This window comes from Mus pahari, chromosome 16 (assembly GCF_900095145.1).
Source record: "Mus pahari chromosome 16, PAHARI_EIJ_v1.1, whole genome shotgun sequence".
Lineage (NCBI taxonomy): Eukaryota > Metazoa > Chordata > Mammalia > Rodentia > Muridae > Mus > Mus pahari.
In genome coordinates, this window is record NC_034605.1 from 21,188,911 (window position 1) to 21,204,306 (window position 15,396).

General features: G+C 35.8%; 1 protein-coding gene across 4 annotated transcripts in view; it reads right to left on the bottom strand.

The window, feature by feature from the left end:
* Cdk13 (cyclin dependent kinase 13) overlaps positions 1-15,396 on the bottom strand; it is an 89,167-nt gene that overhangs the window by 34,358 nt on the left and 39,413 nt on the right. For all 4 annotated transcript variants that reach the window (XM_021216074.1, XM_021216073.1, XM_029547539.1 and 1 more), the window contains exons 4-5: positions 15,051-15,190; positions 13,271-13,441 (exon numbers count right to left, since the gene is read on the bottom strand). In XM_021216074.1, the coding sequence (XP_021071733.1) occupies positions 13,271-13,441; positions 15,051-15,190 (311 nt within the window). The remainder of the gene's footprint in view (positions 1-13,270; positions 13,442-15,050; positions 15,191-15,396) is intronic.

Below are 15,396 nucleotides of genomic sequence, written 5' to 3' on the forward strand. Positions count from 1 at the left end.
AAAAAAAAAAAAACTAGTGGCTAGTTTTTATTATTTTGCCTGGGGAGTGGGCACTTAACTTGACAAAGTAACTATCAAATTCACCTTGAAGAAACTGTATCTGATCATCATCCAAACACTTGCAAATATACTTTGCCGAATAAGAAATTAATATGCCCTTATCATGCTTAGATAAAGACAGAACAGTGAAATAAAATACACACCAGAAAACAAATTACAAATGTTTACCCATTAATTATGGAAACATTAATTTTAAGTTTAAATAAATAATAAAGTAACAGAAAAATCTCACGTAGATAAAATTATAATCCACAGGGAGATAAGCAGTACCATCACAGACAAACTAATGAAAATATAACAGATTCCACTCAACAGTGACTCAGGAAAATCACTAGAAAACAATACAGAACAGGGAAAAAACAACTGGGAAATACTGTCCACAATATAACAAAGTAAACATCCTTAATATAAAAGAAGGCGTTATAAACCAGTATAAAAGAAATTCATCCCATAGCATGAGATGAGAAATAAAATGGATGTCAGATGGACAAAATGGTGTGTGCAGGCCACCTTAGCACTTTAAAGGTAAAAGGAGAAGGATCAGAAGTTCAAAGTCATCCACAGTTCTCTATCAGGTTAAATGGAGCCTCCAATAAAGGATGCTTAATCTCATTACAACTCCAAATATTCAATACGGCATTTAAACAAAAAGATTTCAAGAGAGCAAACAATATTAACACAGGTGTATGGGAGAACCATAGTATAAATATTTATAAGATATGTTTCATTTCCCATTGCACAACCCACAGAGTTAGCCAAGAGCTCATAGATAGCTGAGCACTTGTGGCTTAGTCAAAAATTGTTTTAAGTATAGAACATGCACCAGGTTTCCAATACTTAATATAAAACAAATATAAAATATCTCAGTAACACTGAGTTAGGTATTAAGTACAGAGGCATGAAAAACAGACAGAAAAATCTCAAATGCAAGGCCAAACTGGTTATTACATAGCAGATATATAATACTACTAATAATAAATGATAAGGATGGATAATAGAGCTGGGTGTGGTGGCGCACACCTTTAATCCCAGCACTTGGGAGGCAGAGGCAGGCAAATTTCTGAGTTCCAGGCAACCCTGGTCTACAGAGTGAGTTCCAAGACAGCCAGGGAGGGCTACACAGAGAAACCCTGTCTCCAAAAACCAAAAACGAAAGAAAGAAAGAAAGAAAGAAAGAAAGAAAGAAAGAGAGAGAGAGAGAGAGAGAGAGAGAGAGAGAGAGAGAGAGAGAGGAAAAAGAAAAAAGAAAAAAGAAAAGAAAGAAAAAAGAAAGGAAAGAAAGAAAAAAAGAAAAAAGAAGGGAGGGAGGGAAGGAGGGAGGGAGGGAGAAAGGGAGGGAGGATAATAGGCTAGAGAGAACTGAATGATTAAGAGTCCTTGTTGCTCTTGTAGAACTGAGTTCAATTCCCAGTACTCATATCAAGTGGCTTACAACTGCCTGTAATTACAGCTCTAGGGGATACATCCTCTTCTGGCTTCCATGAACATCCACGTGCACACGTGTGCACAGACACACTCACAAATTTAGAAACAAAATCTTTAACAATTTATGATAAATTGATTGTACATTGAAATCAATGTACTACAGAGTTACAAGTTATTAAAATTGATAATTTCATCTGTTCCATTCTGTAACATATTAGATGACATTTTAATTTGAAATAGCTTACCATTCTATTTCTATCAAGTAGCTATGACTGAGAGGCCTAGGAATTGAAATAAACAAGATGATATTCCATTCTTGGAAACCATTAAGTTCAATGGAAGATTATTAGAAAGAGTAAAAAATGTAGAAAAATAGTGTAACATACAATACTCATTGATATTGACTAGCAGTTAAACGATAAAATAGAACGCATTAATAATAGCTATTTATTTTGAAAGGATTTATTTTTGAAAATTCCCTTTTAATACAGAAAACACACATAGACAAAAAAGAGCACAGTTCAAAAATACCAATCTTCCCAAATTAATTTGTAAATCATGCAAAAGCCCAATTTCTAAAATTTATCAGTGTGGTGCTGTGAATGCTAAAATGGTCTCCTAGGCCTGGGGACTGGAACACTTGATGCCAAGTTAACAGCACTGTTTAGGAAAGTTATGGAATCTTTAAGAGGTAGAATCTTTTAAGTACATCAACAAGGACAGGCTTTGAAGTTTCTAGACTGGTTTCACTTCTGCTTCTCCCTCACTGCCTCCAGCGTAAGGATGAAATGTGATCATCCTGCTTCCTCACTGACATGCCATACCATCCCCACCCTGCTGGACCACATTCCCTCACAAATGTAAGCCAAAATAAACTCTTTTTCCCACCTTGTTTTTGTCTGGATATTTTATAACAGCAATAGCAACAAGTACAATCAGTGAAAGATTTTTCTCTACAATGTATATCATACAAGAAAATAATGAAGAACAAAAACATCTGAAAGAAAAAAGGCATAAAGAATGGTTCTGCATTCCTAAAAATTTTGTAATTATAATGTAAATTATTTCTGTAAAGGCTGGAGATATGGCTCATAGAGGTCCTCGGTTCAATTCCCAGCAACCACAGGGTGGCTCACAACCATCTGTAATGGGATTCAATGCCCTCTTCTGGCGTGTCTGACAACAGCGACAGTGTACTCATACACATAAAATAAGTAATTCTTAAAAAATACATACCAAACACACACTAAACTTTTACTGTAGAATAGACTGTGATGCTGGGAGATAGCTTAGGTGACAGGCAAGCATGAGGACCTGATTCCAGATCCCCAGCTCACATGTGCAAGACACAGCGGCACTGACTTTAATGCCAGTGTTGGGAAGCATGAGAGAGGCCGATTCCTCCGATTCCTATTGGCCAGCCAGACTAGCTGACAATGAGAAATCCTGTCTCAAACACTAAAGTAGAGAGCAATTTAAGAAGACACCTGAAAGTGACCTCTGGCTTTCACACACACTTAACATACCCAACAAACAGGTACCTACACCATACATACACCCACCTATGCCCCCAACCCCCAAAACAGAGACAGGGGAAAAATAAAGGGACAGAACACAAAAATGTCTTTCACTCAGTTAGATGGTCTTCTTAGTAAGTGGTGATAGGATGACTGAACACCTACCCAGATATAGCAAGGAAAAAAATATCCTAAGAATGGCCACCAACATAAAAAAAATCAATTATATATCAAATATACAAAAATACATCAATTATAGAACTAAGAAATAAAAACAGAACTATTTGTTGAAAATAATTCCCTACAATGAGAATGGGGGAAAAATACCCCTAAACAGCAGTCAACAGCACAAAACGGTAGTATGACAACAAATAAATGTGACTATTTCTAAGTTAGAGAAATAGACAGATAAATTTTCATCACTAGAAGTCCTATGCCAAAATGCTAATGAAAACAATGTATATTTGCCTCCAATAAAATCAATAAAGAGCAAACAATAAGCCCAGAACAGTGGTTCTCAGCCCCTGTGTCACCACCCCTTTGGAAGCTGAACAACCCTTCCATAGGGGTCACCTAAGACCACTTGAAAAAAAACAGATTATTAACCTCATGAAATCATAACAGTAGCAAAATTTCCAAGGAAAGAATCACTGAGTACAAAGATGTTTGAATAGAAATGTTCAGAAATGAATGTGTATGGTGGGATGGGATAGGGGAATACAAAAAAAGCAAAACATCCAAGAACCATAAAACAATCACAAATGTTAACATTCTTTCAAGGCTTTAAAAGAAGAAAAGAGAGAAAGAAACAGAAGAAATATTTGATGCAATAATGAGTGAGAAGTTCTCCCCTCAACAGTTACTAAAGAGGATTTGAAGGGAAGAAAGGGAAGGGAGAAATGACATAATATCACAGAGAAAAGAAAACAGATTGGTGTATACAAAAGAGGGAGAGGGGAATTTTCTTCCAGACTGCTTCTGGACCCAACAAATTCCTATCAGAATCTCCAGCCTAGGTGGCCAGCCCCCAATAATCATATTACTCAATTCCACAAACTAAGTCTATGGAGGATCAATAGCCTACTAACTTTTTTAAGTAATGCTCTCAATAATTTTGCCTAAATTTCTATTTTTAAGAGAAAGATAACTTTACTACCTTCTACATGTTCTCTAATAATAATAAATGACATGTGTTTAGAGGTACACACTTAAAATAATGAATATATCTTCATCCCCAAATTTTCCTTGTGGTCCTAAGATACATTAACATAAATATATTAAGCCTTACCTAGTCTTTTCCAATTATCAATGAAACATTTTTTCTTAACTTAGTTTTGACATGTTTTTAATGGCCCCATAGCATTTCCCAGTGGTAATGTATGCTAGCATTCATTATTCCTCTTATTAGTACATAAACTTCTTGTATTGTTTATTATAAGCAGTTTATAAAAATAACCTTTTAATTCTGAAAAATCCAAATTAAAACAGTAAATTAAAAAGAACATTTTACTTAAAATAAAACATTTATTATGTATTTATTATGTTCAAAGTATCATATCATGTCATCAGGATTCATAACTTACCTTGTATCTCTTTGTATACATGAGACCAGATACTGGTGTATTTCTCAACTACTCTCTTATAACTTTATACAGGAGCTTTCACTGAACCTGAAGCTCCCATTTCAGATAGCTTGGCAAGCTGGCCAACAAGCTCATACCTGTGTTATTGTTCAGCAAAAAACTCAAGTCTAAATACACCTATGTGAAAAGCCCTATGCTGGGATTATAGGCATGCACAGATTTACAAGGGTGCTGGGGATTAAAACTTAAGTGTTCATGGTTGCAAAGCAAGTATTACACAATGAGCCACTTCCCTAGCCCCAAAGGTATATTTTTAAAAGTTAACTTCTGATTTTCCTAAGTATGTCTGATCATTCTTGTACTACAGATTAAAACTATTCACTCCTTCAATGGCTATTCTTCCTTAATAAAAAATAATTGTTTCTACTAGAGATCTCATTTTGTTATCATCAACCTACCACTAAGATTTATATATATATAAATATATAATATACATAATATACGTTATATATTATGTATATATACATATTATATATACATATGTACATTTATATATATATATATATATAAAACACAATAGATAGATAGATAGATAGATAGATAGATAGATAGATAGATAGATAGATTGTGTGTTACTATCTTAGAAAGTTCTTCACATTAAAAGATACAATAAACTTAATTATTACTTTCTTTTTCCAGAAGAGGAAAACAGAGTACAAGGGGAAGAAAATTCTTTTTTTAAAAATCATTAATAACAAAACTCCCCATCTTAATCATTTTTAGGTATACAGTTCAAAGACAATTACATTCACACAGTGGTACAAACACCACCACCACCACCACTCACCTCTGTAATTCTTCCCATCTTTGCACAACTGGACTTCTCTGACTGCCTAGTATGTAATAAAAGCCTCCTACCCTTCTAAGCTCCACAGACACCACTCTACTTTGTGTGTGTGTGTGTGTGTGTGTGTGTGTGTGTGTGTGTGTGTGTGTGTGTAAAATCTCCATGCTGAATTTGCTGTTTCATAAAGCATCCTAATGGATGTGAGCTAGCATATTACTGTGGCTTGAGTTATATTTCCCAAATAGCTATCATGTGGAAATTTGTTTTGTTTGTTTGTCCATGTGATTCTTGGCTATTTACCCATATTCTTGGAAAGAAAATCTACTTAGGTCCTTTTAGTCAGCTTATCTTTTATTTAGTTTAAAATCAACTTTTATAGTCTTGTTATGAGTCCCAGATCAGATAAAGTTTAGAAATAGTTTCTCCTATCGTGTGTTGGTTTTTCATTTCTTTTCTTATTTTGTTTGTAAATAGTGTCTCAGCTGGGCAGACCTAGCTGATATGGAAATTATTACATAGATAGATCAACCTGCCTCTCTCTCCAAAGTGATGTATTAAAGCATGCCAAATCAAACTCAGCCTCTTTCACCATCATGCCTAGCCTCTTTTCATTACTTGATTTCTATCCAATTGAACTCTGTTGAAGTTTTCTGCACTAATTTTTTCCTTCACTGTGTGTGCTGTTGATGTCATCTAACAACACTTAGCACTTTAGTCTAACCCAAATACTAGGGTCAACTGATTTATGAGTATAAAATCTTTTATAATCATTAATTAACTTCGAATGGTAGTGCCAGACAGTTATGATCACTTTAACCCTGCAGCAAAGATTTAAATTCAATACACTCAACTTTCTTTTCAGACCCTACTGACTGTAGTAGTGAGAATTCTGGAACTTTGGTTTCTTTATAAAAAAAAAAACAAAAACAAAAAAAAAAAAAACCACAGCCAGGCAGTGGTGGCACATGCCTTTATCCCAGCACTTGGGAGGCAAAAGCAGGAGGATTTCTGAATTCCAGGCCAGCCTGGTCTACAGAGTGAGTTCCAGGACAGCCAGGGCTACACAGAAAATCCCTGTCTCATAGATAGATAGATAGATAGATAGATAGATAGATAGATAGATAGATAGATAGATAGACAGACAGACAGACAGACAGACAGACAGACAGACAGACAGATAGATAGATAGATAGATACTCACAGAAATTCCATGGGAATATGCTTTCATTTTGATTCCAGGTATGAGGATATGGGGGCTGCTTCGCAACAGTTGACTATGACTTGCCTTGTACTATAGCAGAGGTATGGTTTTGCCAACTGCAGTTATTTTTTTTGATTGTGTAGCATGTGGAATTCTGAGAACTTTTCAGAGGGCATATAAATTCTAGATCTCCAAAGATGAGATAGGGGATTGTTGGTTGTGGTTTGTTAGTAATTGTGCTCCAAGAAGAAACAAGAAAAAAATCAGATTCAAGGATCTCTCTCCTTCCCTCTTCTTTCCCTATCTAGTGATAAGGGGTGAAACCATGTGGGATAAAAGTGGGAAGAAAAAAACCCACAAAGTAGCAAAGGCCAAGCTAAAGAATATTTTAGATCTTGTACTTACATAAATATTAGAATCTTCTTGTCAATATTTAAAAATCCATATGGTGTAACAAAACAGCTCAGCAGGTAAGGCACTCAATGCCAAGCCCTGAAACCAGAGTTTGATTCTCCAGGACCCATATGGTATAAGGAAATTACTATCACCAAGTTGTCCTCAGACCTCCCCACACACACAGAGGCACCCTCCTCCCAACAAACAAATAAATGTAATTCTGAAATTTTTAAAAATTTTCGGTTTTAAAAAAATCAAAAGAAGCCACCTCTAATTCTAAGACTGTAATAACTATGAAGACACACTGGGGAGTGTTATCTAAATAGGATTAATTCTTCTAAGTTTTGAAAATGAAATATTTTCTATACTTTCAATGGTTTTTCTCCCCTTTCAAGTTACAATCCTTGCCTTTTCTATCAATTTATTCTTAGATCTGTTTTATCATCCTCTGAACATAATTGGTTATGTTTATTGCTCTTTATCTTGTCCATAATGTGCACAAGCACACATTGTATCTTGTCTATAATGGACACACACACACACACACACACACACACACAAAATAGTTTTGCATCTCTTCTAACCTGGTGTCTTAGTCGGGGTTTCTATTCCTGGACAAAACATCATGACCAAGAAGCAAGTTGGGGAGGAAAGGGTATATTCAGCTTACACTTCCATACTGCTGTTCATCACCAAAGGAAGTCAGGACTTGAACTCAAGCCCGTCAGAAAGCAGGAGCTAATGCAGAAGCCATAGAGGGATGTTCTTTACTGATTTGCTTCCCCTGGCTTGCTCAGCCTGATTACCAGCCCAGAGATGGTCCCACCCATAAGGGGCTCTTCCCCTTGATCACTAATTGAGAAAATGCCCTACAACTGGATCTCCTGGAGGCATTTCCCCAACTGAAGCTCTTTGTGATAACTCCAGCCTGTGTCAAGTTGACACAAAACTAGCCAGTACACCTGGTTATCTTATTTCATTTTCTACTGCAATTGCCCTGACTAATAGCAGTATGGTTTCAAGTAGAAGCAGCAAGAACATATACCACGTATTTTCTAGATGCTATGTAAGTTGAAACAATTTGCATATGCTGGTCTATATGTAAGAATTCACAGCAGGAGCCCTTCCTTAACCCGTGTTTCAGTTAACTCTTCACCACTCATGGTCTGAAATGATTAGAGAAAAATTTCAAGAGATAATTCATATTTTTAGGTTATCTCTTCTGAGTAGTGTAATGAAAACTTATACTGTAAATTCTATCAAGATATAAATCACTCCTTTGTCCAGTTAATCTATGATGTTTAAATACTCACTTTATAACACTGGCTGGTGTGGAACTCATCTAAGTAGACCAGGATGGGCTTATACTCAGAAAGATCTACCTGCTTCTGCTTCCTATGTGATAGAATTACAGCTATGCCCCCTACTATATACAAGTTTCTTTCCTTGATTTAAAACAAATTATGAATATAAAGAGCATTCATATTTCCTAAATACTTAAATGCTAATATAGTGAAAGCACCATAGCTCATTGAATACACAATGGCCGGAATAGCAGAATTTGGCTATCTTAAGATGTATGTCAGTAATTTCAAGTACCAAAACACTAATTTTTAAAGTATATTTTTATGTTTTTAATATGATTAATAATAGGTATCTTGAAGTAGGCATTAAAATCTATGAAAATTTATGTTTCAAAAATGGGGTACATTGTAGAAAAAATTTAAACAATGAGGTTTCAGAGAATTTATAATTTAATAAGGCAAAAGAATTATAACCAAGAACAGAATAGAAGAAAGACTGTTGGTGATTCTTTCAAAGTCACTACTAGTTTTTTTCAGATGTTGTACAAGTTTGGACAGTATTATAAAGCAAAGCTTATTTATTCACTCGGCAACTTTTGTTCTGGTTGACTCTGGTTGGTAGGGCCCCAATGAAATAAGTACAGCTTCTATTTTTGTAAAGAAAATAACCTGAGTAATTATTTTTAGTTATTGTGAAGGTTTTTATTTTTAATCTTTTTTAGTAGAGGAGTTACTTTAAATTGTCAATCTGGTAGAAGTTGGAAACTTACTAGATGAGTAAGGGCTCACCAATGAATAAAGTAATATTAAGTAGCAAGAAATCCATCATTTAAATTTCAATTCCATAACACCATACTCTGCAGGAATTGGTGTGAAGGTGTGAGTCAGAGTGGGAGAGAGTGGGAGAGAGAGAGAGAGAGAGAGAGAGAGATAGTTATTGTTACAAGTACAGACATGGAGTATCACATTTAATGAGTTGAAGCCATCAAAGTTTACTGGACTATTTGTGAGCCCCAAAGACTAAAGTAACTGAAGCTTATCTCAATAAAAATCAGCAAACTTGGGGTTAGAAAAGTAAGCAGGGAGGTGACCCCACAGATGAAAACAGTAGACTTAGGCATGTTACAGGAAGAGCAAATATACTAATCTGTCTTAAAAGTGGTATGAAGGCAAAACAAATTACACTGTACTCTACTTCATGGTTAAGGTCCTTAGCCCAATTTTACTAAAGAGAGAGAGAGAGAGAGAGAGAGAGAGAGAGACAGAGACAGAGACAGAGACAGAGACAGAGAGACAGAGAGAGAGAGACAGAGAGAGAGAGAGACAGAGAGACAGACAGAGAGAGAGATGCATGAGAAGAAACAGGCTCAGAAGAGATAAAAGACTTACTAATAAGGTCACAATGTTCAGTTAGTTATTACTAAGTCTCAAATCTGAAACATTTTAACTAAAGTCAAACAGTAAGTACTTTCTTTTCAATTATGCACTCAGAAGCAATAAAGCAAGGTTAAGATGGCAAACCATGTCAAATGCTAAGGTAATAAGAAATATGGGTATTCCAAGCTTTTGGGCTAATTTCCACTTATCATGTGTGTTATTTTGTGATTGGGTTACCTCACTCAGGATGATATCCTCCAGAAACATCCATTTGCCTAAGAATTTCATAAATTCATTGTTTTTAATAGCTGAGAAGTACTCCATTGTGTAAATATACCACATTTTCTGTATCCATTCCTCTGTTGAAGGACATCTGGGTTTTTTCCAGCTTCTGGCTGTTATAAATAAGGCTGCTATGAACATAGTGGAGCATGTGTCCTTATTACCAGTTGGAACATCTTCTGGGAATATGCCCAGAAGAGGTATTGCTGGATCTTCCGGTAGTACTATGTCCAATTTTCTGAGAAACCGCCAGACTGATTTCCAGAGTGGTTGTACAAGCTTGCAATCCCACCAGCAATGGAGGAGTGTTCCTCTTTCTCCACANCCTCNCCAGCATCTNCTGTCACNTNAANTTTTNATCTTAGCCATTCTGACTGGTGTGAGNTGGAATCTCANGGTTGTTTTGATTTGCATTTCCCTGATGATTAAGGATGTTGAACATTTTTTCAAGTGCTTCTCAGCCATTTGGTATTCCTCAGTTGAGAACTGTTTACCTCTGTACCCCATTTTTAATAGGGTTATTTGATTTTCTGGAGTCCAGCTTCTTAGGTTCTTTGTACATTACAAGATACAATTTGCAAAACACATGAAACTCAAAAAGAAGGAAAACCAAAGTGTGGTTACTTCATTCCCTTTTAGAATGGGGAACAAAATACACCCATGGATGGAATTACAGAGACAAAGTTCGGAGCACAGCCTGACGGAATGACCATCCAGACACTGCCCCACTTGGGGATTCACCCCATAAACAACCACCAAACCCAGACACTAGGCAGATGCCAACAAGAGCCTGATGACAGGAGCCTAATATAGCTGTCTCCTGAGAGGCTCTGCCAGTACCTGGCAAATACAGTAGTGGATGCTCACAGACATCCATTGGACAGAGCACAAGGTCCCCAATGAAGGAGCCAGAGAAATACCCAGGGAGCTGAAGGGGATTGAAGCCCCATAGAAGGAACATCAATATGAACTAACCAGTACCCTCAAAGCTCCTTGGAACTATAACACCAATCAAAGAAAACACAACTTTGGTGGAACTTGTGGCTCTAGCTATATTTGTAGCAGAGGATGTCCTAGTCGGTCATCAATGGGAGGAGAGGCCCTTGGTCCTGTGAAGGCTCTATGCCCCAGTATAGGGGAATGGCAGGACCAGGAAGTGGGAGTGGTTGGGTTGGGAAGCAGGGGGAGAGGGAGGAGGAAGGGGAGGGAGAGGGGATTTTCGGAGTGGAAAGTAAGAAAGGGGATAACATTTGAAATGTAAATAAAGAAAATATCTAATAAAAAATAAATAAACACACACACACACACACACACACACACACACACACACACACACACAAAGAAATGTGGGTTTCACAAATATGTGAGAAATAACAGGATGATTCTGAGCTCTCCACTGCATACAGAATACTTTTAAACAGGGTGATTTACACAACATAATTACTGTATGTTCTATCAATTATTTAAAACTGTACATCCCAGAAGAGTAAGACTGTATGCATGCAGTCTGGAAAGAGGCTAAGTATTATTTTCAATTGTAACCTATGATGATTGATTTTTATTGTCAAACTGATATAGCAGAATTGCACGGGAAAGAGAAAACCTTCAATTAAGAACATGACCAAATGGCCTATAGGAATGCATGATGGAGCATGGTCTTTATTTCTGACAAATGGAAATGGGCCCAGCCCACTGTGACAGTACCATCTCTAAGCAGGTGGTCCTGGGCTGTATGAGAAAACTACCTAAACATGAACTAGCATGAGAGTCAGCAAGCAACATTCCTCCACTGTTCTTATTATGAGTTCTGCTTAAGTTCCTGCCCTAACTTCCCTCAGTAGATACAGTCTGAGGAAATTGTAAAAAATAAATAAATAAACTCCTCAATTTCTAAGATGCATTTTTGGCCAGAGTATTTTATCACAACAACAGCAACAGCAACAAAGAGACATTCTGACTCACTCTTTTATATTAGATTTAATGTGTGCCCTAAGGCAGCTATTTTTAAACAAAAATCGAACTTTTCTTAGCAGTATATTTTTTTAATTAAAAGCAACCATATATCAACCTGTATTTGAAAAACTATTTCGGGGACGGAGAAATGGCTCAGAGGTTAAGATCACTGACTGCTCTTCCAGAGGTCCTGAGTTCAATTCCCAGCACCCACATGGTGGCTCACAACCATCTGTAATGGGATCTGATGCCCTCTTCTGGTGCATGTGACAGCTGCAGTGTACTCATATGCATAAAATAAATAAATCTTTAAAAAAAAAAAAAAGAAAGAAAGAAAAGAAAAACTATTTCAAAAATGTTGCTCTTATACTTTAAGAAATATGGTACATGCCTGTCAAAAGGTGTCAGTGAAAGGCTGAAGTGATGGCTCACAGAGTAAGCATGAGAATTTAAGCTCAGGGCGTGGTGGCACACACCTTTAATCCCAGCACTTGGGAGGTAGAGGCAGGCGGATTTCTGAGTTCGAGGCCAGCCTGGTCTACAAAGTGAGTTCCAGGACAGCCAGGGCTATACAGAGAAACCCTGTCTCAAAAAAAACCAAAAAACCAAAAAAAAAAAAAAAAAAAAAAAAAAAAAAAAAAAAAAAAAAAAAAAAAAAAAAAAAAAAAAAAAAAGAAGAAAGAGAATTTAAGCTCAAAGCCACAGAACACATAATAAAAACTGAAAATGGTCACATGCATCTGTAACCCCAGCTCTATGGAAAGGGAGACAGGAAGATCAGTAGGGCTAGCTGACTACCAGGATAATGCCAGGTTCAGTGATAAATCCTGTTCTCAAGGGAAGAAAGTAGACAGTGACAGAACAGGACAGTCAATATCTCCTCTGGCCTCAGCTCATGTGCACAGCCATGTATATCACACACATTTATAAGCACACATAATGCCCCCCCACACACGCATCTTTAAATTAGTTTCTGTGTATTCACAGCATTTATAATGTGTGTATATTCTAATCTTTTCTCAATTAGTAAAACATACGAAGATTACAAATACACACACAGGTTTCAAAGTTCAAACAAAGCAAATGTTACTATTCAGTACTTGGGTTCTAACACTGGTAAATACATGTGACTTATCTGACTCATTAACCTCAAGAACCACTAAAGTAAATATGTAGTTCTTTAACTCTACTAAATTTTAAAATAGGTTGACATTAGAAAACATTTTTATTTACCCAGTTCTTAAATAATTATCATTTAGTAATAAAATCTTCTAGTTGGAAGTAACATGAATTCAAAGACTTGGTTAGGAAGTATGCATACATACCTTTGTCTTTCTTAAAATCCAAAGCATCTTCTTTATCAGTCACTATTTCCTTCATATTGATGATACTCTGATGGGTGAGTTGCCGAAGAATTTTAATTTCTCTAATTGCTGTAATTGGGAAACCCTCCTTTTCATTATCCAGACGTACTTTCTTTAAGGCTACCATTTCTCCTATTAGACAGTTAAATACAATCAAGTTACTAGCTATCAAAAGACAATGCCGTTTTTCATAATTTAAACTTATCATTTCTGTTCCAACCTTTTAAAATTATAATTCACAAGTTATTTTCATGTCCAACATACTAGATAATATTTGTAGTTGAAGAAAGTAACCTCAAGTAAATTTTGGAGCATTTCAGTGCATTTAACACCATACAGTTGGCTAGGATGAGGTAGATAGTATTTATGGTTTCATATGGCCCATCAATCAGAAAAGAGGGATGGTAAAGAATAGGTTTATTATCATCTTTTCTGTGTAAAGGAGGGCAGGGTCAATATATCCAGGGTATTAAAATTTAGGTATGTGTGAGTTTATCAGACAGAATGTAATTAATCAAACATATAAACAAACACAAAGTTACTACACATTAAGCATAGGTCCAGAAATGGTTTAGATTTTGGAGGTTTGGGGGGAGAGGGGGGCTGGTTGTTTTGTGGGAATATGTATAGCCTTAGTAGGCTAAGCATTAGTCAGCATAAGAAAAAAAATTCATAAAGGCATATTCATTCCACTTCTTTGGAAGTAAAAAAAGACTGATGTTATAAATTAAAAATTAAAAAAAATTTATCCTCTTAAGCATTAAAATTCTTTTTTAAATTTTGTTTTCCTATATATAATATAGTATGCTTCATTAAAGCTTCTGAAAGTTATAATTTAATCTTATTAATAATACATTATAAGTATTAATGGTTACTGTATGTTCTAATTGTCTATATTAGTTTCTAACCATAAGGTGGCTAAACTAAATGACCTGAAACAGCTGTCAATTTTAATCTTAGTTTATGTTAAAAAGACAGTGTAAGTTCTGCCAAGTAGTAGTTGACAAATGCCTTTAATCTCAACACTCAGGAGGGAGAGGCAGGCAGCAGATCTATGAGTTTCAAGCCAGTCTTGGCTACACAGAGAAATACTGTCTCAAGGTAAGTAGGAGGGAGAGGCAGGAAGCTAGTTTTATGCATTAAATACCTAACTTCTCCTGTAATATGACTTCTAACACAACTGCTTTTCTGGAGGAGGTAGTTCAAAACTTTCCCCCACATTCTTAATTATAAGAAAAAGTAATGAAAATACAGAGTCTTGTACAAAGGGTAACTTCTATACAGGGGAGAAAGCCAAAAGAAATTTTTATGTGACTTCTTAATACAAAATAACTTGCTCCTAAAAACAAGCATGGTGCCACTTGCCTGTATCACCAACCCTCAAGAAGGTAAAGCAGGAGAGTCAAAGCTCAAAGCAGCCTGGACTACATGTATACACACTTTGCCTCAAAAACAAAAATTAAACTACTAATAGTTTAACCTAGGTTAAACAGTTTTAATAATTTTTTCTCCACAAAAGGAACACATTCCCCTAAATCCTGTCATATAACATATCAAAAATACTGAAAGAAAGTTTTTAAAAGTTTGTTATGTGGCTACATGTACTGATATGAGGATACAGGAAATGAACATACAGGATAATAACTAAGACTAAGCAACAGCACAAAGAATTTTTACTTCTTTTGGAAATTCTTAAAGCTATACATTAGGGAAAAAAACAGAAAAGTAAGCACATTCTTACCAGTGTCTTTGTCCCTGGCTTTGTAAACTTGTCCATAAGTACCTTCTCCAATAATTCCGATGATATCAAATTTATCCACACAGCGTTTCCCCCAGTCAATATCTTTTTCTTTGATTTCACCATAGCGAGGCCCACATATTCTATTAAAGATAGTTCTGAAGTTTTTATAGACAATCAAGCAAACTAAATGAACTGCTTATTATTTCAATAGCAATCTTGCCCAATCTTAAATCATTATTTTACCTTATTCATGCATATTTGTAAACATTCAAGTAAAACAAGTTACTGTCAGTTGATATTACAAATTATAAAAATAAACTCCAATTTCTACATACTCACTCTAAGT